Raw genomic sequence first — 23,702 nt, forward strand, 5'->3', positions numbered from 1 at the left:
GGAACCAATGGTGGAGGTGACTTTGGTAGGATCCCGCAGTGGAAATAATCCCAGATTGGAGTTATAAAAGTTTGGCTCTTAAGAAATATTTTTTCTATGATATTCCACATACCCAGGCTGAATCACAGCTGTAAGCACTCTTGTATACACTTTATTATCTATTTGATTAATATGGGAATCAAAAGTCGAGGAGAAGCAGACCGACAGAAGCGAATAAATGTGCAAACATAAAGCGACTCGTCAATTGTCCAAGGAAGTAACATTAATAACAGCAAACCAAAGCAACGAACGATTGAATAGCCATCCCAACTCCACCGCTATGCCCTGACAACTTTGAATGAATGTCGTGAATCGTATCCTTCTTCCGAAGTGACCTCTACTTTCTCGTCCGGAGGGATCATGTCATGTTTCAGATCCCACCCGGCTCGACGACTAAGCTCAGAGACAACGACGTCGCAGTCCCCAAGGAGGTCGATATCGAACCCGATATGAGAGACGGGCTGAACATAATAGTTAGCGAGGGACTTGGGCTCTCCGAATCAAGGTTTGGGGCTTACAGTGCGAGAAATGTAGATTTGTGGGATGTGGCGCGGTAGTACGCCCGGCACTTCTGCTACGGGGGCTACCTTCAAAGAGGTCCCGATGACGATGACCAGATCGACCCTTTCACGGTCATGCTCGATCAGACGGCGGCCAAACTCATCGGGCAAGTCCTCTCCGAAAAATGTGATATCAGGCTGAACAGGTAGGTTTAGCGTGGCCAAGAAACGAGAAGAAAACGAGAGGAAGGCTTACCTTCATTACTCCAGGGGTAGGAATGTCATAGTCCTCGTCAGAGGAGCTATCGTCCTGATCGTTGTTTTTGCGCTTCTTATGAACCCCATTGGAGCTGCGTTTGCGCTTAAGACCGTGTGGCTTCAACGCCTCCTCCGAGATCTGTTTCTTGCAAGCCGGGCATTCGGGGATGACACCATTTCTGATGTCTTCATAGATTGCTTCCCCCGGGACCTTGTACTGGCATTTGATGCAAGTGGCATTGGCAAAGGAGCCATGACACTGAACGATCTTGTCAGGAGATACCCCCGCATTGGCTTCGATGTTGTCAATGTTCTGGGTGTAGTTCGTCAGAAGTTTACCTTTCTCCTGTAAAAGACGAATAAACGCGTGAGTGGGCGAGAATTTCTTCTCGGTGGGCAGGATATCCTTTGCGACAGAGAAAAATATGCTTGGGTCTTCATGAAAGATGTGAATGTCAAAAACCTCCTGCGGGTCGCTCAGACCGAGGTGCGCAAGTTTGGAATACAGGCCAGTATCTTTGGAACGAAAGTCGGGTATTCCAAGACTGGTGGAGATCTAAAGTAGACAGGTCAGCGGGACAAAGTCTTCACACCACCGGCAAGACGGTCGACATACACCTGCGCCGGTCAAGACAACAATATTCTTTGACTCCTTCAACAGCTTCACGGCATCTTCCACCGTATTGTACTGCGGAAGCTTTTGGCGTCGCGAGAACTCCCGCGAGATCGCTATCGCCAAAAGAGGGTGATACGCCTGATCTGGCGCACCTTCAAGGAACGGCGGTGGCAATATGCCGAAAGCAGTGCATAGTTTCTTCGCACTGATGGACTCCTGCACAATTGTTTCTTCAACGAACGCCGCCTTGCCTATCTCATGTAACCGTTGGCGAAACGCGAGTGCTTCGTCCAGCGAACAGGCATCAGGCACGACTACATAATATCGGATTAGCAAGGCATTGAGAACAAAGAACAGTAGTATATAGCGTATACATACCTCCATCGCGCAGCTGATCATCACGTATGAACTGAAGAGCATCTTCATAAACGGAATGGGTCTCCCAATCATCCTCGGAGGCGTCGCTGTCCGTCTCCAACTCCGACTGCGACGCCTCGTTCTCCAGCACGGCCGCCTCCTCCTCCACATGGGCGGGCGGTGCTCCCGCCTCTGCGCCGGCGGCGGACATGTCGACGGCTGCCACCTCAATCACCGGAGTCTTGAACGACGAGCCCTCCCGGTCTGGCGCTGGCACCAGGTCCATCTTGAGCACGAAGATGGGACACAACAGTTCCAACAGCCCGGTCTCCGTCTCTCACATTGAGCTATTCGCCACACTTGTCGCTGTCCGCGGGCAAATTTCTGGGTCGTCCGCCGCTAGATGTCCCTGAGAAAAAATGTCGGGACCCCATTAATCCGGATCCGGTTTATGCCGACGGCACGTGGGCGGTCGTAGTAAGTGATTAGTGAGTGGTTACTATGTAGTTGGTTAGTACAGAGTACAACAATCATCAATATACGCAGTAGATCAAGTCTAGGATGGGTCTATCATTGGTATCATGGCAGCTTTTCATAATTAAAATGTAGTCTCCAAAACAGAAGGGTCGTTGTTCACGAGTCGGCCATCTCGTCGTCTTCGTCCGACTCAGCCTCGATTTCCTCGTCCAGGTCGTCCTCACCCTCCTGGTCCTCGCCTTCCCCGTCTTCTTCATCGTCCATGTCTTCGCCCAGCTCTTTATTCATTTCCTGGACAAGCTCCATCGCGTGGTCTCTTAACCTCTCGTCCTCGTACTCCAAGACCTCGTAGAGCTTCAGGCTTTGTTTAAGCCATTCTCGACTCGCAACAAGCGAGGCATGTCGTTTGGCCTCGGGAGAGTCCTCACCTTCTGCATCTGCCGGTGCCTGTTGATTTTCGGCTAGAAGGTGAAGGCACCACCCTCCCAGATACCACGCTTCCACGCTGTGATCGTCCTCCAGGATCAAGCGCTCCAGCACCTCTAGAGCCTCAAGCTCCATGGTCACCTCCATTAAGAGACGGGACAGACTGATCCGTGTTGCGAAGTCGGGAATTCGCGTGTCTTCTGGAGCCAAATCCCTCCATAGTTCGATACTCCGAGAGAGAGCGGCGCGAGCATCGTCTAGCCGAAGTTGTGATATCCGGATGGATGCCAGCGTCTGGAGTACTTCAGGGGAATCGGGTGTCACATGAAGGGCCTCTGTAACTAGAGCCTCACACCGGCTTTCTGCATCCTCCTCCCATCTGGGTCTCTGATTAGTTGTCACGAAATCCCCACAACACCAGGCGAGACCGGTCACTTACGAAAGGTCAGTCATATAGATTTCGGAAACGGCACAAAGAGCGTTGGCCATCTTCTTTTTCTTCTCGTCGGCCAAAGCGACATCCCCCGCGCTGGTCTTCCCTTCCAAGGTCTGGATGATATGCCTCAATGCGGAGACGCCCTTCTCAAACCAAGCAACGCTGTCCGCTCCCCCCTCTTCGCTCAGTTGAGCAAGCCACAGGAACTTCTCTGCACCACCCCCCTGCGACTCGGGTATCGTTCCCTCCGGGTCCAAATCCACTGCACGTTGGAAATGCTCTTTAGCCGCTGTAATGTCTCCGAGTTCCACATATGTTTCCGCAACGGTGTTCAGCGCGGACAATTGATGGGGAGAGTTCGCAGGTGCAAGCACAAGAGCTTGTTGTGCCAGCGGCAATGCTGCATCCGGCTGGCCGGTCTGTAGAAAGACAGTGGCCTGCTCCAGCAGGGTGGCTGGATCTTCGTTCATCTTGCGTTTCGATACCGACTTTCCGGGGCCGAGGACCGACTTTTCGCGTGATTTGGATGTTTTTTTCTTGTTTTGCCTGGGCTTTCCCATGATCTGGTCGTTCTTTGAGAAAGGAGAGTCTCGTCAAAGCGTCACGTCGCTCGTTGAAGTATCGCAGACGCCCTCTGGCAATGTAAGGCCACAGGTTAGCAGAGTCCTGAGGGGGAATTTTCCCTTTCTGGACTCGAAAATTCGGGCACTTTTTCTTATCTGTTTGCTCGGTTTGCATGCGGGACCAGTACACCAGGCCTCACCAGTGTGCTAAGAACAAGCAGGACTTGTACAGACTATTTCAACAGGCTTACATTTGCACTCTCATATTGGAGAGCTTTTTATTTTTATTTCTTGTTTCTTCAGGATCCCGAAGTTGTGGGGTTTATTTAAAATAATTCGCCAATTCGGATCATAGCTTCTTTCGCAAACCCAGCAGGCATATTTCTACCCCCGCGGTTCGCAGCTGATTGATCTGCAAAGATGGGCCGCGAAGATCAGGTCGAGGAACGTGAAGTTCTTGATTCAATTTTTCCAGAGGAGATTACAGGTTGGATCTTTCTTGCCTTGCGACGCAGTCAAATCCTCAGGTCGTTCTCGCTGACACCCGCATCCGAGGGCAGATATATCCGAGACAGCATATAGAATATCGATTACTCTCGATGCCCCTGAAAATGATGTCGAAGAAGCAGAGCCGCCAGTCCTGATACTAGAAGTTTCCTATCCAGCAGATTACCCCGATGTGGCTCCCAACTTAGAACTAAGCGCCCCGCCTAATGCCCCGAAGCACCCTCGTTTGGATATCCAAGAGGACCGCGACCGGCTCATCGAAGCATTGCAGCCAACAATTGAAGAGAATCTGGGCATGGCTATGGTCTTCTCCCTGGTGAGCAGCTTGAAGGAAAGCGCAGAGCTTCTCATGTCGGAGCGCGCGAACGCCGTTCAAGCAGAGAAGGAGATGGCCGCTGCCAAGGCCGAAGAGGAAGAAAACCGCAAGTTCCAGGGAACCCCCGTCACGCGAGAGACTTTCTTAGAGTGGAGCGAAAAATTCAAGCAGGAGATGGAGGAAGAAGAACAGAGGCAACGAGAAGTGAAGGAGGCGGAAGAGAAGAAATTCAAGAAGCCCTCGGCGAAGGAAGAGAAGAAGCTGACGGGTAAACAATTATGGGAGAGAGGTCTGGCCGGGAAAGGTGACGAAGATGAAGAAGATGATGATGAGGCTCTTCCGGCAGCTGTGGACAAAGTCAAGATAGCTGCATGATAAAGTGCGCCCACTCTTTGCATTAAAGACGGAACTTAAAATTTATATACCATCAACCGTGCTATCTATCGGACTAAAGCAAGACGGAGCAATTTACAAAAACAAGCCAGGTTCTTTCGAACATAGTCTAACAATATATATAGAAGAAGAAACTTTGCTATGTTTGGCTTCAGAATGGTGTCTCTTGCTTGCGTGGATATATTTTCCACTTTTCCGACAAATGGCCTTTTGACTCCGAGCCGAAACAGGTAAACCCCTCCCCCCAAATATGGCAGTAAAGGTCCCCCAAGAGGCGCTTGCAGTTGGTATTCCTTGTTTCATACCGGGCAGTGTGGCAAGGTGAGAAGTTGAATTAAGGTGAGGCTCTCTTAACCGGCGTTTGGTCAAGGGCGAAATTTGGGAGGATGGGATGTTTTTGATCCATTGTCCCTTCGAGGACCAAAATCTTCTGAAACCGTATATCTCAGTTTTGTCCCCGGAGTGTTGTAACGCATGCTGCCCGAATTGCTAGCCGGATTCGGTTTCTCGAAGATCATTAGATATCCCGGAGAAAGGCGGAGCGGTCCAAATATACTTGGAAGCAGGGACATCCAAAAAAACATCTGGCAGAATATGGAAGCCAGGGGAATGAGTAGATGATTCACCCATGTTCCCTTATTCCTCAGCCCTTCTGTAGCTTGCGCTCTTCTACAGCAGCAAGCTCTCGTTCTGCCAGAACGACCTTCCACATTTCCTCTGCTAGCTGGAGATTTTTCTCATCAAGGGACGTCAAACTATCGTCCGTCTCTTGTATGCAAGTCGTGAGCGCCAGATCCCATGTGACCGAATCATCGCTCTGGTTCGTCAATTGATCCCATTCATCTTCCTCTTGGGCAAACAGCAACTCATTCTGTAATCTGTCGCGGCGCTCGATCAACCCCCAACGTTTCTTTAGTTTCGCTTTGATTATTTCGCTGAGGAACCTGGGCTGAGGCTTCTTGATGCGTAGAAAAGGGACTCCTCGGGCGGTAACAAGTACGGGGATTCGGCGCTTTCCGGTCACGACGGGTCGGGGTCTGGACAGGATAGGCGTCGCATCTGGATGGCGCGCGGCTGTTTTTTGTTGAAACCGACGAGATTCCATCCTCTTCAATTCTATGCGAGAGAGAGGTTTTGGCCGTGAAAATTTCGAGAGCTGTCGCTGCCTCTGGCGGTTTCTTTCTTTAATATCTTGGCTTTCCGCAATAAGCTGTGAAACGGTGTTGATACTTCTTTCATGTCCTTGTGAAGCAGCGTGTAACATATCGAGGGCCTGTCACCTCCGAATAGAAAGATCAGCTTGGCTTAAGCTAGTGGATTCGTAAACTGATCGTTACCTCATACCCAGCCCTTAAGGCATTCGCGGTCTGGGTTGGACTCTGCAACTTTTTATACCTCTTGAAGTTCTGTTGTATGGTTGGCTTGATAGCTTGAAGGGCTGGAGCACCCTGATTCACTTTTCCGGCTTGTCGTAACAGAGCTCGATAGAGTGCCAGGCCTACGCGCTTCCTAATTAGTGACCATGGAGCTGAGCTGAGGTGTATCCTGGAGACTTACAGGCAAACCGATGAACGCTAGATAATTTTGGTACAACAAGCCGATGCATCTTTAAAAACCACGATTGGTCTTTGCAGAAACAAGATCACCAAGCTGCAGCTGCAGGAAGGAATTCGGACAGGGGACCGTCTTTGAAGATCCGACTCTCCGGAGGTCACTTTCCGCCGAGTCACGTGTTTGGGTTGATAATAATACTATAAAAATGATCGATGCGTTACAATGAATCATACCAGCTCCAGGGGGTTTTGAGAAACCGATTTAATGTTTTACTGACGCGCCGCTGATGCTTTTTGTTATGCATGGCTATACACAATCTAGAAATAAAGAGGAAAAGGACATCAACTCATAAAAAGCCAACCTTGGTACTCCGGTTTGCATATTCTGATCAATACAGAAGATATCAAAGCTCAAAAGTTGGAACCCTCGGGAGGCTGCGGCAGCTTCTTGTGTTGTGGAAGAGCCATATATCTAGAAAATCCAGTCAGTGATAGGTGTAAGGCTATTGGTCTTGTCAGGAACACACCTTCTGATCTCAATCAGGACCGTTTCCATGGTATAATCACGTTTCCATTGCGCAAGGCAAGGCAGTTTGGTCGGATCAACCTATATAGATAAAGGTTAATGAGATGTAACTTGACCAAGGCACCTAGGTTCCTCGAGTTGCGCACCTTTCCTGACCGTGGGTCAACGCAAGGAATGTTCACTTTGGAAACGAATTGTATAGTAGGGGGGTTGTCGGGATAATCGGGCCCGCAATGAATATTGACACTGTAGATACGGTTCTCGTGGACACTCTGCGCCGACTATATTAGACCTGCGATCGAACATGTATAGGTCGTGAATAACACGTACATGAGGGGGGCCAAGGATGGTTCCGTTCCAGTTGCTCATCATCATATCCTCTCCGTCGGCGAGACCATACGAGCATGCCTCTAAAAATTTTGACAAGAAAGAATACTTCAGCTACTCCGTCTATCCGACAAACAATCATGACACCCAACTCACCTGCTCCCTGGCCCTTCTCACCCTTCTCGAGCTCCTCGAGAAGTCTGAAGTTTCTTGGCATTTTGGCCGCCATTTTGAAAAACGATGAAGATAGCAATAGAAGAGCCTGTAGCGTGGGAAATACGAGGGTTGTTCGCCAGAGTGGGAGGAATGGTATATGGGCAGGAGAAGAGGGGCTGGCTCTCTGTGACTACTTTCATCCCACCACCGCCCGGTTCGCAGCCTGAGGAATCAAGGCACGAGAGCAGCTGGCGCGCTGTCACGTGTTATGCACGGTTCGTCATCACGTGCATTAAGCTTGGAGCTGGTTGCTTGGCGCGCCTGGAGAGGCCACGCCAGAAGCTCACCGTTGCAGGCTACGAGGAACGCCTGGGCGAGAATCACGATCGCTGCAACGGATCTTACTTCTAGTTCGATTGCAGCTGACTGTTGAAGTTCGAGAATTGTCTGGTTATTCGAAACAGAGGAGCAGATCGTCCTATGAGCAATTTGTTCTGCTTTACCGACCTTGTTGATACTACAGCGGGAGAGATCGCCAGAACCGCAGGTATAGTAGCGTCAGCCACGACGTGGATGGCATAGATAATCTGCGATGTCCTCCCAACTCCTACAGTCAGAGCTCTTGAATCTGATTCAAGAGTCGAAGAGGAAAAATACTGATCTTCGAAATGTCTGGCTTCTTTTTTCATCCAGAGACAAATTAGTAATTCTATAGAGCTGACTAGATATAGGCTGCCGAACAGTCGCTCAGCGACCTCAGAGCATTACCGTCTACCTCTGAAGCACAAATAACAGCAGGTATGTTTCTACAGTATCACTGTTATCTAGACCAGTACTAATCAAGGCATCAAGATCTTGTTCGCAAACCAAAATTTGCCGATCCGTTTATTCTTGCTTGTCACAGCCGGCATGCGAAGCTCGCTGGCATTGGCGTTGTTTGTCTGCAACGGATTGTGGCATCTGGAGCATTGCCACCTGACCGTTTGAAGGACGCTCTCGGCGGACTGCGAGAGACAGTGCATCTGGGTTGGTTACCATTTCAGGCCTTGTCGTGGAAATTACTAACTCAGCCTAGGCCTAGATGTTCAACTCAAAATCCTGCAGTCTTTACCTTCTCTCTTGCAAAATTATTCCAATACGCTTACGGGGGAATTGCTTGGAACCACTATAGAAATATGCGCAACATTGCAAGGAAGCAAGACGATAGCTGTGTCCAGCACTGCAACTGCAACGTTGCAGCAACTGATGGTTTCTATATTTGAGAGAGTCTCAACCGAAGATAGTCAGTACAGGAATATCCACATGTGGATTTGTGCTAATTCTTGTCCTGTAGAAACGAAAAGCCCATCTGACTCTACAACGATGCTCTCAATTGACGGCCAACCTGTCAAAGTAGGAAACTTCGCGTACGATGCGCTACTTGTAAGTGCTCATCTTGTCTCATCTTCTCCGATGCGATTATGATGAAACTGACAACCTTGAAGGTCTTGGATGATCTCTGCCGCCTGGTAGAAGGCGAACAACTGCAATTCCTGCGACTCAAGTCGTTGGCGCCGAGCTTTGTTCTGGAGCTGATTGAGAACATCTTGATAAACAGTGACCAGCTCTTTTCTCATCATCCAGAACTTACGCAGGTACTCAGGATTCGACTTATGCCTTTGACTGTGAGGTATTTTTCTGAGCGTCACGGCTTTTCTCAGACTGTGCGGATCGCTCGAGTCCTTCTAGTTCTTTTGAAGCGCCACATGTCGTTGCTGGTTGAAGAATGTGAGATGGCCCTCGGGCTACTAACCCACTCACTTGAACCGGATGGCAATGCACCTTGGAGGCGGGTACTTTGTATGGAGATCTTCCGCGGATTATATGCTGAACCAGGACTCGTACGGCTGATTTACTCATTGTACGATGCGGATGAAGGACGGAAAAATATTCTCAAGGATCACATGGCTTCCTTCGTTCGTCTGGCTTCTGAGAAACCTGCATTGATTGGTCTCAGTAATCAGTCTACTATGCCCTCAAGTGCTCGGCACTTGAGGTCTGCGACCGAGGAGCAGATCACACTCGAAGCTGGCGGTGTCGCTGGAGTCATCGGTACCACAGTGTCCTCTGACACTAATGTATCAGGCATCAGTAGTCAGTGGAGTACTGTCCGTACTCCTTACATCGATTTACTTGATAAGTCCGATGCGCCCTCGCCTCCAGATACTTATGTTTACAGCATCATTATTACCTGCATCAGCACCTTCTCCGAAGGGCTGGCTAAGTTCATTCTTCCACTGACGGTCCCCGATCTGAAACAGAAGCGTAAGGCGCGCATCGCGACTTCTGATCAAGAACCCGACAGTCCTATTGGGCCCGGGGAACTTCGGAGGACCGATTCTTTAAGTAGATCGGAAACTTCAGCTTCGAGGAAATTTTCTATCCCAATCAATCCTCTCGAGCTGGAAGGCCATGCGCAACTTCCGGCGATCAAAATTTGTGCTGGGATCATTGAAACATGTTGGCCTGCTATCCTTGCGACGTGTTCGACCTTCTTGTATGCATCTTTGGATGACGATTTCTACCACAATCTTGTTCGGTCTTTTCAAAAGTTAGCCCATGTCGCAGGCCTCCTCAGGCTCTCTGTTCCTAGAGACGCCTTCTTAACAACCCTTGGTAAAGCTGCTATCCCAACAGACACAACCAATGTCAAAGTCACAAGCTCCCCATCATCAACGTCTCTTTCCGAGGCTCAACCAAATGAATCCGCTGAAAAGCGGAAAGGCAGCAGAATATCAGCCAAGTTGGTCACGATCGACACTTCTTCCTTGTCCCCGGAAAGTTCATCTGGGTCATTGAACACGAGGAATCTTCTATGCCTGCGTGCTCTATTGAACCTTGGTATTGCTTTGGGCCCCACTCTAGATCAGTCGGCCTGGTCTATTATTCTCGCGGCTCTTCGAGATACAGATTTGGTCATTGGGGCCTCGTCTTTGATCGCGTCCAAGGCTAGCACTGGGACAACTAATGTTGGTGATGCTGGAACTACTTCAGTCGTTGACGTTCTCAAAGTGAACCTCGGTACCGAGATCATTGCTGTGCAGTCAGCTTCCTTAAAGCTGTTCCAGAGTACCAGTGAATATGCTAGTGAACCGTTCCAGAATATCTTGGTGGCCCTCTTAAACCTTGCTGACAGCACCCAAGATACTGCCGAAGATGACACAACGGATGATATATCTGGGATACCGGGATCACCGCAATCTGCAAAACGGCTAGGCAAACTTCATCAGAATTATCACCGTGTGTCTCTCACAATGGGCAGAACAAGGATGCTTGATGAAGAATTGAAATTTGTTTTGGACAGAACAAGTGAGATAGCCAGAGCAAATCTGGAACGACTCTCATCAACAGATGAAGGTGATCGGAAAGCGTGGGATATTTTGGCTCAGAGGCTTATATCCACTACAAAGAACAAAAATGTGTCGCTCAATCTCTGCCTCAAAGCCAACGGGGTGCTCACTGACCTTGTATTTCGAACCATGGGATCACCAAAGAGTAATACTATATCTGTGGGCAATGGAGTGCAGAGGAGGAACCTGGAAACATTGAAAGCACAGATTGAATCAATATACGATTCGGAGCTTGATCTATCCGGGCCCCAATCAATCGCTCTTGGGGAAATCCACGAACAATGCCTGGAAGTTCTAAAGAATATTCTAGAGCAATATGCGGAGTCTTTCGACGAAGAATGGCATCTTGTTTTTCACCTTATCTCAACAGTTTTCGGCAAACCGGCCAATACGGAAAGTAATCAACAGCGCAAAATGTCAGCAACACAGTTCTCAGTCTCACCGCGTCTTATGCGTGCTGCGTACCAGTCTCTGCAGTTGGTTGCTTCCGATTTTCTTGCTTTACTTCCGCCGTCCTGTCTGTTGAGTCTAGTCGACTCATTCTCGAGTTTCGCCTCACAGCAGCAAGACTTTAATATTTCTCTCACTACAACCTCTTTTTTCTGGAATGTGTCAGACTTCTTACAGGGGCAAATAGAACGTTTCTCCATAGAAGATAACGTTGATACTTTGGTCAGCGAGAAAACGCTCGCCGATCTTTCTCGTGACAGCGATGCCTCCGTTTCCAGGAATTCTTTATGGCTGTTGATGCTGCTCAGGATCGTTGACATTACCACTGATGAGAGACCAGAAATCAGAAATAGTGCTGTCCGTACTCTTTTGAGGATTTTCGATGCATATGGCCAGCAATTGTCTCCCAAAGCCTGGCGCTTATGTTTGAACAGAGTTCTCTTTCGCATGGTCGGGGAAATAGAGGCCAAGCTCCTGGAAGGTACTTCAGACCAAGAAGCCGACGAGTCTGGCAGCTTCAAGGCATGGATTGACACGACTGTCGTCACTATTAAAGGGTTATCTGATCTGATAACCAACTTCTTCGAGCCCATTGTCCAGGACGAGGAATTTGACGAGTCATGGGAGCGGCTTTTGCGCTACCTTCGAGATCTGAACAAATTGGGTAGCTTGAAACTTTGCGAGGCAGCATTCTCTAGCTTATCGGATATTCTTCTTCAAGTGCAAGGAACCTTCAGCAAACGAGCTTTGAGCCTGACCTGGTCGCTGTGGTTGGCCGGTCATCCTTCGCGCACTGAAGACTTATTGAATATTGATATCTCGAACCAGGATGCAGCTCTAGCATATCTGACAGCTTTCGGACAAATATATCGTCTATATAAAGATGAGATCACTAAACATGATGTCAGCCAGATCCTTGAGCATCTGCAGCTCCTGGTTTGGAATTCTGTCTCTCCGCGATACTCCCCAGACACGGATCGCTCGTCGAAACTACAGGCATTGGTCATCAGCTGTATCAAGACTCTCTGTCAAGACAAAGATAGTTCACAGTCAGAGATAATCCTCTGTCTTGCAGAATTCGTGGACTCTGCACTATCTAGATGGTCCCCTAATACAGATAGCAGAAGACCCACTTTTGTCGCATTCTCTAAGGATGCGATTGATCTCCTCAATTGGTACATCCAAGACTTTGGGATTAAAAAAGATATCTTCACCAACGGCTCTGTAACGACTGCTCTAGAGCATCTCGCCAGCCCGGTTAAAGAAAAATACGAGTGGCAAGGCAAGGACCGCGAACCTCAGATTTGGAAGACATCTACTACCGCGTCGTTGAATATCCTGAAAGTTGTGGTCCCATATGTGGAAACGCATTACTCTGAATCGAATCAGTCCGAGATAACACGCTTCTGGAAATGTGTGGTGGATATAGCTCGAGGAATCGTATCTGCCAAAGGATATGAAGCTCGAAATCTACCTTTCTCTAAAATTCTTGCGGATGAATCCTTTGATATTGATGCATTCACGAAATTAAAGACAGTCATCATCCCATCTCTAGGAGCTTCCATGATCCCAGATGGTATCCGCCGGGATTTTGCTTGCGCCCTCCTATATCAGTCCTTTCTTTACGCTCCATTACGAGGCGATCTTCCCACCGGGCAAATCGAGCAGAATCCCCTGCATGGTCTGTACGATGTGAGATCAGGACGAACTTTCGACCCAGCACCGACCCAACGCTCAAGAATGGCATATCTTCTCATAGACACATTCTGCGAACTTGCGTCTATTTCTCATGAGTCCCACCCCAAGTCACCGAAGCGAACGGCAGAAAGCAAAGAGAGCTCTTCTTGTGCTTATACGTCCATAGCACGGTCAATTTCACCATACCTGATCCTCCGGTGCGCCGTGTCTTTGAGATCCTACATCGCCGACCAGCCGCTCCGCGGCCTAATGCCTCAACCGACACCTTCTCGCAAGGCGCTTCTACATCTACTTCAGAGGATGGTGGAGCTACGGACCGATCCTGCTGCTGTTCCGGAGCTGCCAAGCTCCGTATCCACGTTCAAATTCGCCGGAAACGAAGACGACCAAATTAAGCATATCGAGTGGATGTATCCCCTTGTCGTGAAAGCAGTGCAAGTGGCCGGGAGAGAGAAGGACGACGGTCAGGTTCTCCAGGCGCTAGGGAAACTACTCCTTGAAATGGGTAGATCTCATGTCTGAGATTCGCGAGGTGAACATTGACGAGCTGGTTCTTGTCAATCGATAGCTTGCTTTTAAATCATGAATATATATATACATCAGGCGTTACTATTGGATGTGATTTGCATGCCATACATACCTATCATGAACGAGTAATTTCTATGTACCTAGAACTTGCAAACGTATTCTCTACTCCGAGAATTGATATCAGATGACTACAAGCAGTGATGCGCCGCTTACTACTTAGTATTTACCATGTTGCTTTGGTTCCTGTTCAAGTCCAAGCGAATGAAATTGAACATGATTTTTTATTCCCTGGATATGGACAAGAAGGGAAAACGAAGGGTATAGAAGGACGACTTCTAGCAAAGGCATGAAGGTGGGAGAAGGAGAACGGGTGAGAATATGATGATGCATTATCATTACTCCAAGTTTCTGTACATGTACTTGGCCTATGCCACAGAGGCGGCCACGCCTTGATGATATGCGGCGCCGCGGCCAGGACCAACGGAGGCGGCACCGGGCAGATGCTGCGCTTGCTGCTGCTGTTCAAGAAGTTGTTGCTGTTGAATCTGCTGCTGCTGCGCGACTTGCGGTGTTGGTGCGATTTCGGGGGCCTGGCGGTACAAGACGATTTCGGATTGTTTGAAGTAACGACGGGCGTCTAGATTATAGGTACCACAAGTCAGTTTTTTTTTTTTTCCCTGGAACCGTATGCAATGCATGTATGTATGTCAGGTATGTAATGGGGCTGCGGGGCTTGTAACAAGAGAAAGAAATCGGGAATGTGGGGCCGCCACACGATGACGATGCCTGGAGCGGACTAGCGTGGGGGTACAGCAGGCCACCCCCTTAACACCAGGTCAAAAGCCGTCGGCTATTGACCCGGTTAGGCAGTTTTGCAGAGGGCCGAGTCGAATGCATGTAACAAACAAACACAACACGTTCGACCATACGAAAACTGAAACAAACAAAACTGGGTATAGAAAACTTACCTTCATCGATCAGGACCAGGCTAAGGTAATACCGCGTGGAGTACTTCTTATTGACGTCTCGGAACGTGGGAGTGAGATCGAACCCACCGAGGAACAGACGAATTGGAATCGTTTCACCTGATCTTCATCAGCAAAAAGCCATTTGCAGAGAGTTTCGGCGGCTGTTTTAAGCGGCTCTGCTTCCTGGCCTAGGCTGGAATTGGAACTCACCTCGTGATGGAGAGCCGTCCATGATCTGCATCAGAACAACATTAGCAGTGAACCAGGCATATCTTGGAGTGGTTTCAAAGCATCTGAAGATGGATGAAACATACCTCGAAGCGCACCAACGTCTCACTTTCGTTATACTGGTTCGGGGGTGTGCCGGTAGTTTCCCGTCTGATGATGGAGAGCTCCATGTGTTTGATCTTCAACCGTACGAGCAGGAAATAGATGCGCCCCACGATGACATCTTTGAGATGGTATTTAGATTTGGAGTATTCGAATTCGATGTGGAGGCAGTCCTCGATACCGACGTCCATCTTTATAGGGCTGTTCGTCTCCGGTGGCATGCGGTATGAGTAGACCCAGAGGTCCTTCTCACGGATCACATCGGCCATGCGCCGTGAGACAGTCACTCGCACAAAGTACCGGAGCTTGACGTTGATGCCGTTGTATGATTCATATTGCTTCTCGACGTTCTTGAAGTTGAAGGGAAACGTCTGAGGATGCTGCAGTTCGCCGGGCGCTGCGAGTTCCTGGACGAGCGAAAGAAATTCGTAATGGCTGCCACGGTCGTAGAACATCTCTGGTAGAAAGAAGAAATATATATCATCAGTATGGCTTTTTCCTTGCATTTTATCCTGCCACCTATGCCAACAACACCCACAATCATCCCCCGGGAGATGCCACACATACCAATCGTGCCAATAAATTGAACTTTGATGCCTGTGTGCTCTAATCGTTTTCCATCCTTGGGTCTGACAGTCACTGCGCCCTTGACCGACTCGCCATCCATGTAGAGAGGGACTCGCTCTTTGTGGTCCTTGTCGAGCTTGACGTCGACTGTCTGGCGCTCATCGGTATCCTCGAGCACGACGTCGATGTCGACAGGGGTTGAGAAAAACAGGGATGTCATTCTGATCGATAGAGATTTCGCTCGATAGATCTGTTTTATTTCTGTACTCTAGCAAGCCATTGGCATGGTTGCGCCGCACTCTGTTTGGGTCCAGAATCGCCCGTTATCGCCTGAGAGGTTGCCCGGCGATCCCGCCGCATCGAATGATTACATAATATATGACTGATCAAAACCGGACTTTGGCCTGAGGTCTCCTTCGAGCTTCTATGTAGTATGTAGTATAGTGATAAGAGGGAGAGCCTCCAACTAGACTAACTAGGTCCTTTGCAAAGCGCCGTAGAGTCTGTGGTACGTGTTTTGTACCGATTCGCAATGGGCTCTGACGGGGTTTGACCCTTCCACGGCCGTATGGTCTGCTTAGCACAGGGGTCAAGAAAGACGCAGATGGCTATCTGGTTGTTATTCGGTGGATTGGTTTCATTCAGCCACCTAGTAAGTGGAGATGTCACGGTGATGGTGTTTCTACTGCGTTGGAATGGTTACTTGGCCAAGTTTTCACACCATTTTGGACCAGTACTATATACTATTCCCTCCGGATCGTCCGATTGGCAAGTAGAACGCTAGATTACAACAAGGCTATGCACAGTATATTGATTCGTCACCTGCATCCATGTTGCTTTTGTTTCGGGCCACAGAGAGGGGAAGGTTCCTACAAAGGTAACCTAGATACTCGTAAGCAATATCCTGTCTGTCTGTCTCGGAGAGGGATTGATACTAACTAGTAGACAACTGTTACCGAGTCATTAGAAGACTGCATAACCAAACGTAAAATTTAGTATAGAGAGGTATAGAGTAGAATGACCCAAGATGTAGAAACCTGATTCTGCATGTTCGTATGAGCTGTCACTTCCCCGGATTATCTATCGCTCCATAAGCGGCTATTGACACTTGAGATTTCATGCGCGTCAGCAGGTGGGAAATAAGCAATTATACCCTAAACTGTACAACTCTGTACTCTGTACATAATACTGTGTACAATACGGAGTAGTCTTTAAGGCATTTGGGTAGAAATCAGGCCGATTTCTTCTGACAGGTCAAGTGACACTCCGAAGTTTGCTATGAGGCGGTGAGTTTTCCCTTAAACGTGTCGGCATCTGCCTAGTGTGGGGGCTAATTGTTCCGGACTGTAAAATACAAAGATTTCGTATGTGATACAGAGTCGGTAACGGGAGTAACGTACTTTCGTATTTTGCCTACCGTCCCGAGGCCACGGCACGCTTTCCCCTGGTGACATCATGCTGAAGGCAGCGTATGACTATCTCGCCGACGTAAGGGTGCGTAATGGATCTGAATTTTCGAAACTTTCTACCTACCTAGCTAGGAAAAATAAGGGGTGTAATTTATATATATAATATATATATATATATATTTGTAGTATATTCAAATATATATTTATATATAATACACTTCTGGGGTGACTTTGGTATGACTACATACTACATAATCGACTCGGCCCAATTTTAAGATAAGATCGGCCGCTAACAACCGGACCGCCGGTATGGAATTAATGTACGGGGAACGAGGATTTATTACCGCTCTCCACTCGGTCATTCGTTCCTGGCCGGTTAATGGTGACTTGACTCAAAGAAACCTTTTCTGGCACCGCAAACAACGCCTTCGCTAGCGAGAATCCCGTTGTTTGGGACCGTCGGCCTTCCAGGCTGTTCGGCGCTCGTTGGGGAGACCCGCCTGTCTCCCTGTTGCTTTTTCTCCCTGCGTTAGTAGGAAGGAGTATATATACTCTTGAAATCGACTCTGTGCTCTGCTCGGCTTCACGTTTCCGCCCTGAATCCTGAACGCTTGAGCTCTCTTCCATTGCACCCTATTGCTATACATATATTATTTTTTGCCTCTAGAATTGAGTCTTCTAACTGACAACCAGAAGTTCTTGGGCTTACTGTCTGGTGTTTGACTCATCCAAAGTCATCTAGATCATCATCCTAATCTTCCCACCATGTTGTCCACCGGCCAGCAACCTTCGCTCGATGTGCGCGGCATGAACGCGGGTCTCTCTTCGCTTAACGGCTCTGCGGCGCACCAATCCCCTAACACCACCCAGCATATCTGGATTATCACAGGCCCTGCAGGGTGTGGAAAGAGTACCGTTGGATTCCGGCTGAAGGAGGAATTGAACGTTCCCTTCATTGAGGGAGATGACGTAGGATTATATCTGTGAAGAGAAAAAATAGATTGAAAAAAGAGACTGACCTGGCCGGTTTTTCTAGTTTCACCCGCAGTCGAACAAGGACAAGATGGCCAACGGGATCCCTCTCACCGACGAAGACCGCTGGGACTGGCTCATTTCGCTGCGCAAAGCGGCGATTGACCTGCTCTCTCCCTCCGAGGCAAACGGTTACCAATCTCCCTCGGGCGTGGTTGTCGCCTGCTCCGCCCTGAAGCAGAAATACCGCGACGTCATGCGCATCGCCGCCTACGGCGCCCCCAACGTCCAGATCCACTTCATCTACCTCAAGGTCGACGAGAGCGTGCTCCTCAAGCGCGTCGCGAACCGCAAGGCACACTACATGAAGAGCGGCATGGTGCACTCGCAGCTGCAGGCCCTTGAGGAGCCGCAGGGCGAGTGGGACGCTCTCACCGTTCTGGTCGATGGACCGCCTGACACCGTCCAGAAGAAGGTCTCGGAACTTGTCGCGGCCAAATTGGCCGAACAGGGCGTCCGTGTATAGAGTTTGCGATATTTCCTTTTCCATGTCAGATCTTTTGACATTTTTGCATTGCTTTTTTTTCCCTCGGGGGTTATCATACAGCGTCGCTACATATGGAGTTACAGGTTTGGATCTCGTCTATCTTGCTATATTATAATAAGATACCTTGTCAGAAAGAAAATGAAACGATTATGACTGTTGAGAAAAAATTAGGTGCAATGGTTTTTTTTATTTTTATTTGGTTTGTTTTTTGGAGAATCTATGTGAAAAATGAACCCATCTATCTAAGATTCAAGAGCATCAACTCTGGCGATTCAATCAACTCCTGGATCCTCGTCGCCATCCGCGCCATCGTCGCCCCGTCGACCACGCGGTGATCTGCGCTCCAGCTGAAATTGGCGACTTCCGCGCGGGCAACCTCTCCTGCGGCGTCGAATACGGGCGTCGCCTTGGTTTTCCCGATGCCCAGTATGGCGACCTCTGTGGGGACTAGCACCGGCGAGACATATGTGCCCCCAATGTTCCCGATGTTGGAGACGGTGATAGTTCCGCCGCTGAGGTCGGCGGGCATGAGTTTGCCCTGTTTACCGAGCGAACTGAGTCGCACCACCTCAGCTGCAATCTCCAGGATGGACCGGCCGGCGACGTCTTTGATGTTGGGCACCACCAGACCCTGAGGGGTGTCCATTGCGATGCCGATGTTGTGCTTGGACCGCATGATAATCTTTGGTTTCGTCGGATCCGTCGATGTGTCCACACGCGCATTCAGCAAGGGGTATTCCTCCAGAGCGAGCGACACAGCCTTGATGACAAAGGGCAGGAGGGTGATTTTGCGCGGGTCCCGAGTATTCTCGGCCAGTTTTTTCCGGATGGTGGAAATGGTATCGACCCGGACTTCGTCTGCGAAGAGAAAGTGCGGGATGTTCAACGACTTGGTCATCGTCTTGAACATCTGCGACTGGATGGGCGTCAGGTTGGTGGGAGTTTCTGACTGTTCTGTACTAAGTGTTATAGCCACCCTAGCATGTTGATCTAGGGAGGGAGACGCTGCTGGCTCTGCTATTGCAGCTTCTGCTGTTGCATTTCGCTTCGATACGAAGTTGTGCACATCCTCCTTGAGCACGCGGCCATCCTTGCCGGTCCCCTTGACATCCAGGATGTTGACGTTGAGGCTCCTGAGCAGCCCTCGAACGGCAGGCGTGGCCAGCGACGCGTATCGTGATCGCGGGGCCTCTACAACAGGCTCTACCGGCGTTGGGGTAGGTGATATCTCTTCTATGGGTGTTGATGGTGGTGGAGGTGGTGGTGGTGATATCGTATCAACGCTACTCATGCTCAGTGTGACCTCCGGTGCCAGCGCAGGATGCGAGTGATCGTCAGGATACTTTCCCTCCTCGACCTCGATATCACAGAGGGCCTATGGCAGTAAGTTAACCTTTAGAATCGATTTTATAGACGAAGCAATCAATACCTTTCCTGTCGGGACCGTGTCATCGGCCTGAAAGTGTAATTTCTTGATGATACCCTCGTACCGTGATGTGATCTACTTCACGTCAGCCATTCACTATCATCATTACACAGCCATATTAGCAGAAGCTCCTGACTCACATCATCTACCGCCTTATCTGACTGATACTGGCAAAGCGGCTTCCATTCCTCGACATGGGCGCCCTCCTCGACGTACCATTGAATGATCTGGACCTCGGTGATCCCTAGCAACGAGGACGCAGTTAGAAGACGATCCCTTAGAAGACATTTAAAAAACCAAGGACACAAAACTCACCCTCTCCCACATCCTTCAACACTTGAGACCGGACGGCAAAGAGCGACGCAGCAGCGTGGAAGTTCTTTCGAGCCAGGGAGACGAGAGGAGGTACAATTGCCCGGGCACTCTGCGGTCTTTGCGGCCGCAGAGCCCACAAAACGCTTCCACTGCTGCGTAATAGACTCATCTTGAGCGACGGGGGACAGCTTAGACCATGGATAGAATGAGAAATTAAAAGAATGCCCGCGGAAAGGCCTCTATTAAGAGTTGCCAGTATCAATCAACAAGGGCCCTGGGCTGATGGCCGACGATAGCCGCTGTAACCCCGCGTCCATCCACCTCCGCATTTTCATGGATGACGTTTGGCAGTTCTCAAGATCAGTTTTGAATAATTATTATATCTTTAATTCCAGTGGGTTGAAGTGATTTCAATGGTGGCCTACTCCATACACGACATATTCACTAGTTCTCTTAGTGGAGTTATTAGTATCTACTTCCTCCTCTCAAGCTATCTAGTATCTACTAAGGTACTGGCTAGATAATATCTGAAAGTGCTAGATATCTAGTACTAAAGGTGATCACTTTGATCTACTGATATCATTTAACATATGATTTAGTCAGGATTTGCCAACAGAAACCTGGGGAATCTCACAGATAAAATCGTTATATAGGCCTGGAAACTGTTGATTTCTTGTTCCTCTCAATACGCACGCCAAGATGATATGCACGTTCTATCGACTCTCAAAAATCCGGCGCCATCCTCTCTCGTCTCCCCTTCGCTCCCTTCCTCGCCACGAGAATAATTAAACACTTGACACGTCGACGACTTAGAAGAAGCGGCCAAGCAATGGTTGCCGAGTTCTTGACGATCCGCAATCTCACCCCGACGCCAATTGCGTTAAAGCAGATCGACCGGTTCTTCCCCTACGGGCACCAGCACAATGGCTTCTATACAATGGCTCGCAATTTCACCAGAGCTATCACGCGGGCAAGCGAGCCGGTAGCCGTTATCGAGCCTGACGCGCAGCCGTTCATTACTCAGGAGGTCGATGTGCGAGTCGAGCCCTTCCAGACGGTCCAGACAGAGCTGCGGGTGGTTGTGCAGGACGAAAGGGAGCGACTGCGGTTAGTAATTGAGGCAGAAGGAGAGCGACACCAGATCCAGACGCCCGTGCCAACCTCTGAGTCGGCGACGATGAAGGCGCTATGCGACCAGCCACGCTTCGAGTTCACGGGGATCTACATCACGCCCGAGTCGCATCTGGCGGTCTACTCGTCGGCGAAGATGAACGCGTGGATGCAAGAGCTCCGGGACGAGACCTTGCTATCCTCGCTGTCGATCCCAGGCACCCACAACTCGCCGACGTGCCATGTCGCGCCCCCCTCCGTGCGCTGCCAGGCCGTCAGTCCCCGCGAACAACTGGAGAACGGCGTGCGCTTCTTCGACATCCGCGTGCAGCCACAATGCCCAGATGACCCGGCAAGAGAGGAGCTAATTCTGGTGCACAGCGTTTTTCCCATCTCTCTCACAGGAAGCAAGTACTTCCGGGATCTGATGTACGAGGTCAACGAGTTTCTCGAGCTCAACCCGTCCGAGACGTTGATCGTTTCGGTGAAACGCGAAGGACCCGGAAAGCACACCGATCAACAGCTTAGCCGCATTTTATATGATCACTACGCCGGGCCCGGCAGTCGCTGGTACACCGCCCCCAGAGTCCCGACCTTGGGCGAAGTCCGAGGCCAGATCGTCCTCGTACGCCGCTTCGACCTTGAGGAGAGCCTGCACGACGAGCACGATGGTCTCGGTTGGGGCATCGACGCGAGCAGCTGGGCAGACAACACCCCGCACGCCACCTGTCCCAGCGGGCAGATTTGTATCCAGGACTTCTATGAGGTGCTGAAGACGGAGATCATCACCAAGAAGATCGAATATGTTTGTGAACACCTTGGCCGCTCCGGCATCACTAGGTATCCGTACAACTTGCAGAAGCAGCAACACCTTCACTTGACTGCAGGCAGCGGTCACCAGCACCACCCGTTCTTCATCAACTTCCTCAGCGCAAGCAACTTCTGGAACGTCAGCACCTGGCCCGAGGAAATTGCTGCAAAGCTTAACCCGGCCACCGTGGACTATCTGTGCCGCAAGCACAGCGAAAAGGAAGACGGCGACTGGTCCACGGGCATTCTGGTCACGGACTGGGTTGGCCGGAATGGTGATTGGGATCTCGTGAGATGTATTGTTGGCATGAATGCGAAGCTGAGATCGAGGGGGTAGATTAGTCGACACTTAAATAAAGGATTTCGGTAATAATTAATTAGAGATAATACATGATTCATGTTTGTCAATATGACTTATTATGATAAAGGTATGTAAAATTGGACATGCTAGATTGAATATAAAACGATTATAATACATATGTAGTACAACAAATTCAAATTCAGGGTTCGCTCTTTTCATCGGCCGGACCCTTCTGCTCCTCTTCGAGAACGCTCCGCCTGCTTTCAAGTGTAAGATAGAGACTCTTTCCAGCACCCTCCAGCGCACTCGTGACACTGGCCCCGACGCTTTCCAGCGACCGAACAAGCTGAGCGCGCAAACCGTCCATACCGCCTTCGATCTTGCTGACCCAAACGGTCTCGTCGGTGTCCAACAGCTTCCCGTCAACCCGCGCCGCGAGCAAAGTCAGTTTCTGCAGACCGTTCTGCACCGTAGGCTCGTGCCAGGTAGGGTTTGCCTTGCGCGACGGGGGGGTCAAGCCGAGATCCTTGGGCACTAGCACTGACAGCGCGGCCTTCATATATTCGGGGGAGACCACAGGAATCGAAAGCACCGCAACGGGACCGAGCAAGATTGCCGAAAGCTCGTGCTTGCCTTTCATGGGGAACACGGCATCGTGGACCTCGTGGGAAAGATCGTGTGGTGTCGATGTCCCATCGCTCCAGTGCTCGCTACCGGGTGTCTTTATCGGCTTGAAGTACTCCACAACACGCAGAGCAACGTCAAAAATGCTCGTCCGGATGATTTGAAGCTTGATGTTGGAAGCAATCGGAGGAACGTTACGGCCCTCGGCGGCCATCTGCTCATCGACTTTTTGCAGCGCCTTATTCAGCTCCCGTCGGATAGCCAGCCATTCCACAGCCTTGAGGTTGTTGTGTTGAAACATAACCATAAGCGGCGAGGTCCGGATCAAAGAAGCGTATTGTCTGAGGAGCTGGGACCTGCGGTTTTCAGGGCGACGGTAGGAGTGAGGTTGGGACTGCGGGTACTTCGAAATCGATGCATTTGGGGCCTTCGCCAGCTCTATTGATGCGGCCGGCGCCACAGCAGATGCTGCTGCCGCGCTCACGCTCCTCCTGCAGATGGTAGAAGCCTCATACTGACAGAGGACTCTGGGGCGTAGGAACAACTGTGACACCCGTTCGCTGGGAACCCGTAATCTCGGCGGCATTGTGGTGAGATAAATATGTGTGTAGAAGTTCAAAACAAACGCTCGGTAGATATTCAGCTAGCTCGACCTCCGAGTCAAGTTTAGCCAAACAATTCGTGGAATACAACTTCCCAATAACGTCCGAGGCGCTGCGGAAATTTGGGAGATTTCGAGTTTTCTAAAAACGGCATGGTCGGTTTCTGGGGCGGTAAACGTTCTGCCGTCGGTGCTGCCGGCCAGGGA

At 49.8% G+C, this 23,702-nt stretch overlaps 12 protein-coding genes across 12 annotated transcripts; 5 read left to right on the top strand and 7 right to left on the bottom strand.

The window, feature by feature from the left end:
- Positions 1-75: 75 nt before the first annotated feature.
- On the bottom strand, positions 76-2,138 carry ASPZODRAFT_129829 (hypothetical protein). The gene is made up of 5 exons (XM_022722362.1): positions 1,792-2,138; positions 1,414-1,727; positions 796-1,353; positions 558-737; positions 76-500 (listed from the first exon to the last, which is right to left on the bottom strand). The coding sequence occupies exons 1-5, from the start codon at positions 2,054-2,056 to the stop codon at positions 318-320; spliced, it is 1,500 nt and encodes a 499-aa protein (XP_022583891.1). The 5' UTR covers positions 2,057-2,138; the 3' UTR covers positions 76-317.
- Positions 2,139-2,374: 236 nt separating this feature from the next.
- Positions 2,375-3,777, bottom strand: ASPZODRAFT_129831 (hypothetical protein). Its single transcript, XM_022722363.1, has 2 exons — positions 3,113-3,777; positions 2,375-3,052 (listed from the first exon to the last, which is right to left on the bottom strand). The coding sequence occupies exons 1-2, from the start codon at positions 3,667-3,669 to the stop codon at positions 2,404-2,406; spliced, it is 1,206 nt and encodes a 401-aa protein (XP_022583892.1). The 5' UTR covers positions 3,670-3,777; the 3' UTR covers positions 2,375-2,403.
- Positions 3,778-4,092: 315 nt separating this feature from the next.
- Positions 4,093-4,870, top strand: ASPZODRAFT_61429 (hypothetical protein; the record flags this gene model as incomplete). The annotated part of the gene is made up of 2 exons (XM_022728986.1): positions 4,093-4,159; positions 4,233-4,870. The coding sequence occupies 2 exons, from the start codon at positions 4,093-4,095 to the stop codon at positions 4,868-4,870; spliced, it is 705 nt and encodes a 234-aa protein (XP_022583893.1).
- Positions 4,871-5,284: 414 nt separating this feature from the next.
- ASPZODRAFT_1468304 (hypothetical protein) lies at positions 5,285-6,750 on the bottom strand. The gene is made up of 5 exons (XM_022725201.1): positions 6,720-6,750; positions 6,446-6,639; positions 6,226-6,386; positions 5,562-6,161; positions 5,285-5,518 (listed from the first exon to the last, which is right to left on the bottom strand). Exons 2-5 carry the CDS (start codon positions 6,492-6,494, stop codon positions 5,378-5,380), a joined length of 951 nt encoding a protein of 316 aa, XP_022583894.1. The 5' UTR covers positions 6,495-6,639; positions 6,720-6,750; the 3' UTR covers positions 5,285-5,377.
- Positions 6,510-7,631, bottom strand: ASPZODRAFT_129837 (hypothetical protein). Its single transcript, XM_022722365.1, has 5 exons — positions 7,451-7,631; positions 7,298-7,377; positions 7,114-7,239; positions 6,969-7,048; positions 6,510-6,913 (listed from the first exon to the last, which is right to left on the bottom strand). Exons 1-5 carry the CDS (start codon positions 7,521-7,523, stop codon positions 6,853-6,855), a joined length of 420 nt encoding a protein of 139 aa, XP_022583895.1. The 5' UTR covers positions 7,524-7,631; the 3' UTR covers positions 6,510-6,852.
- Positions 7,632-7,952: 321 nt separating this feature from the next.
- On the top strand, positions 7,953-13,725 carry ASPZODRAFT_1468357 (hypothetical protein). The gene is made up of 6 exons (XM_022725202.1): positions 7,953-8,120; positions 8,194-8,248; positions 8,303-8,476; positions 8,526-8,732; positions 8,784-8,872; positions 8,935-13,725. Exons 1-6 carry the CDS (start codon positions 8,043-8,045, stop codon positions 13,507-13,509), a joined length of 5,178 nt encoding a protein of 1,725 aa, XP_022583896.1. The 5' UTR covers positions 7,953-8,042; the 3' UTR covers positions 13,510-13,725.
- Positions 13,726-13,940: 215 nt separating this feature from the next.
- On the bottom strand, positions 13,941-15,600 carry ASPZODRAFT_60393 (hypothetical protein; the record flags this gene model as incomplete). Its single annotated transcript, XM_022728916.1, has 5 exons — positions 13,941-14,152; positions 14,484-14,600; positions 14,694-14,718; positions 14,798-15,270; positions 15,381-15,600. 5 exons carry the CDS (start codon positions 15,598-15,600, stop codon positions 13,941-13,943), a joined length of 1,047 nt encoding a protein of 348 aa, XP_022583897.1.
- Positions 15,601-15,889: 289 nt separating this feature from the next.
- Positions 15,890-16,593, top strand: ASPZODRAFT_129842 (hypothetical protein). Its single transcript, XM_022722366.1, has one exon. It carries the CDS (start codon positions 15,985-15,987, stop codon positions 16,162-16,164), a length of 180 nt encoding a protein of 59 aa, XP_022583898.1. The 5' UTR covers positions 15,890-15,984; the 3' UTR covers positions 16,165-16,593.
- Positions 16,594-17,596: 1,003 nt separating this feature from the next.
- On the top strand, positions 17,597-18,287 carry ASPZODRAFT_61097 (hypothetical protein; the record flags this gene model as incomplete). The annotated part of the gene is made up of 2 exons (XM_022728963.1): positions 17,597-17,758; positions 17,826-18,287. 2 exons carry the CDS (start codon positions 17,597-17,599, stop codon positions 18,285-18,287), a joined length of 624 nt encoding a protein of 207 aa, XP_022583899.1.
- A 259-nt stretch (positions 18,288-18,546) lies between these two features.
- Positions 18,547-20,218, bottom strand: ASPZODRAFT_59748 (hypothetical protein; the record flags this gene model as incomplete). The annotated part of the gene is made up of 4 exons (XM_022728864.1): positions 18,547-19,683; positions 19,738-19,809; positions 19,875-19,978; positions 20,050-20,218. 4 exons carry the CDS (start codon positions 20,216-20,218, stop codon positions 18,547-18,549), a joined length of 1,482 nt encoding a protein of 493 aa, XP_022583900.1.
- A 228-nt stretch (positions 20,219-20,446) lies between these two features.
- Positions 20,447-22,413, top strand: ASPZODRAFT_129846 (hypothetical protein). The gene has a single exon (XM_022722368.1). It carries the CDS (start codon positions 20,879-20,881, stop codon positions 22,304-22,306), a length of 1,428 nt encoding a protein of 475 aa, XP_022583901.1. The 5' UTR covers positions 20,447-20,878; the 3' UTR covers positions 22,307-22,413.
- On the bottom strand, positions 22,413-23,612 carry ASPZODRAFT_129847 (hypothetical protein). The gene has a single exon (XM_022722369.1). The coding sequence runs from the start codon at positions 23,478-23,480 to the stop codon at positions 22,470-22,472; it is 1,011 nt and encodes a 336-aa protein (XP_022583902.1). The 5' UTR covers positions 23,481-23,612; the 3' UTR covers positions 22,413-22,469.
- Positions 23,613-23,702: the final 90 nt, after the last annotated feature.

Source organism: Penicilliopsis zonata (genome assembly GCF_001890105.1).
Source record: "Penicilliopsis zonata CBS 506.65 unplaced genomic scaffold ASPZOscaffold_3, whole genome shotgun sequence".
Classification (NCBI taxonomy): Eukaryota; Fungi; Ascomycota; class Eurotiomycetes; order Eurotiales; family Aspergillaceae; genus Penicilliopsis; species Penicilliopsis zonata.

Bases quoted from the DNA above. Each gene is read 5' to 3' on its own strand.
- ASPZODRAFT_129829 (XM_022722362.1), bottom strand. From the start codon at position 2,056: ATGGACCTGGTGCCAGCGCCAGACCGGGAGGGCTCGTCGTTCAAGACT. The intron at 1,354-1,413 runs GTATGTCGACCG...TGTCTACTTTAG, and splicing joins TTGTCTTGACCGGCGCAGGT to ATCTCCACCAGTCTTGGAAT. The intron at 738-795 runs GTAAGCCTTCCT...CTACCTGTTCAG, and splicing joins CTACCCCTGGAGTAATGAAG to CCTGATATCACATTTTTCGG.
- ASPZODRAFT_129831 (XM_022722363.1), bottom strand. From the start codon at position 3,669: ATGGGAAAGCCCAGGCAAAACAAGAAAAAAACATCCAAATCACGCGAA. The intron at 3,053-3,112 runs GTAAGTGACCGG...TCAGAGACCCAG, and splicing joins ATCTATATGACTGACCTTTC to ATGGGAGGAGGATGCAGAAA.
- ASPZODRAFT_1468304 (XM_022725201.1), bottom strand. From the start codon at position 6,494: ATGCATCGGCTTGTTGTACCAAAATTATCTAGCGTTCATCGGTTTGCC. The intron at 6,162-6,225 runs GTAACGATCAGT...CGGAGGTGACAG, and splicing joins CCTTAAGGGCTGGGTATGAG to GCCCTCGATATGTTACACGC. The intron at 5,519-5,561 runs GTAGAAGAGCGC...GAATAAGGGAAC, and splicing joins CAGAACGAGAGCTTGCTGCT to ATGGGTGAATCATCTACTCA.
- ASPZODRAFT_129837 (XM_022722365.1), bottom strand. From the start codon at position 7,523: ATGGCGGCCAAAATGCCAAGAAACTTCAGACTTCTCGAGGAGCTCGAG. The intron at 7,378-7,450 runs GTGAGTTGGGTG...CAAAATTTTTAG, and splicing joins TGAGAAGGGCCAGGGAGCAG to AGGCATGCTCGTATGGTCTC. The intron at 7,049-7,113 runs GTGCGCAACTCG...TTATCTATATAG, and splicing joins TTGACCCACGGTCAGGAAAG to GTTGATCCGACCAAACTGCC.
- ASPZODRAFT_1468357 (XM_022725202.1), top strand. From the start codon at position 8,043: ATGTCCTCCCAACTCCTACAGTCAGAGCTCTTGAATCTGATTCAAGAG. The intron at 8,121-8,193 runs GTCTGGCTTCTT...GCTGCCGAACAG, and splicing joins AAAATACTGATCTTCGAAAT to TCGCTCAGCGACCTCAGAGC. The intron at 8,249-8,302 runs GTATGTTTCTAC...CAAGGCATCAAG, and splicing joins TGAAGCACAAATAACAGCAG to ATCTTGTTCGCAAACCAAAA.
- ASPZODRAFT_129842 (XM_022722366.1), top strand. From the start codon at position 15,985: ATGGCTATCTGGTTGTTATTCGGTGGATTGGTTTCATTCAGCCACCTA.
- ASPZODRAFT_129846 (XM_022722368.1), top strand. From the start codon at position 20,879: ATGGTTGCCGAGTTCTTGACGATCCGCAATCTCACCCCGACGCCAATT.
- ASPZODRAFT_129847 (XM_022722369.1), bottom strand. From the start codon at position 23,480: ATGCCGCCGAGATTACGGGTTCCCAGCGAACGGGTGTCACAGTTGTTC.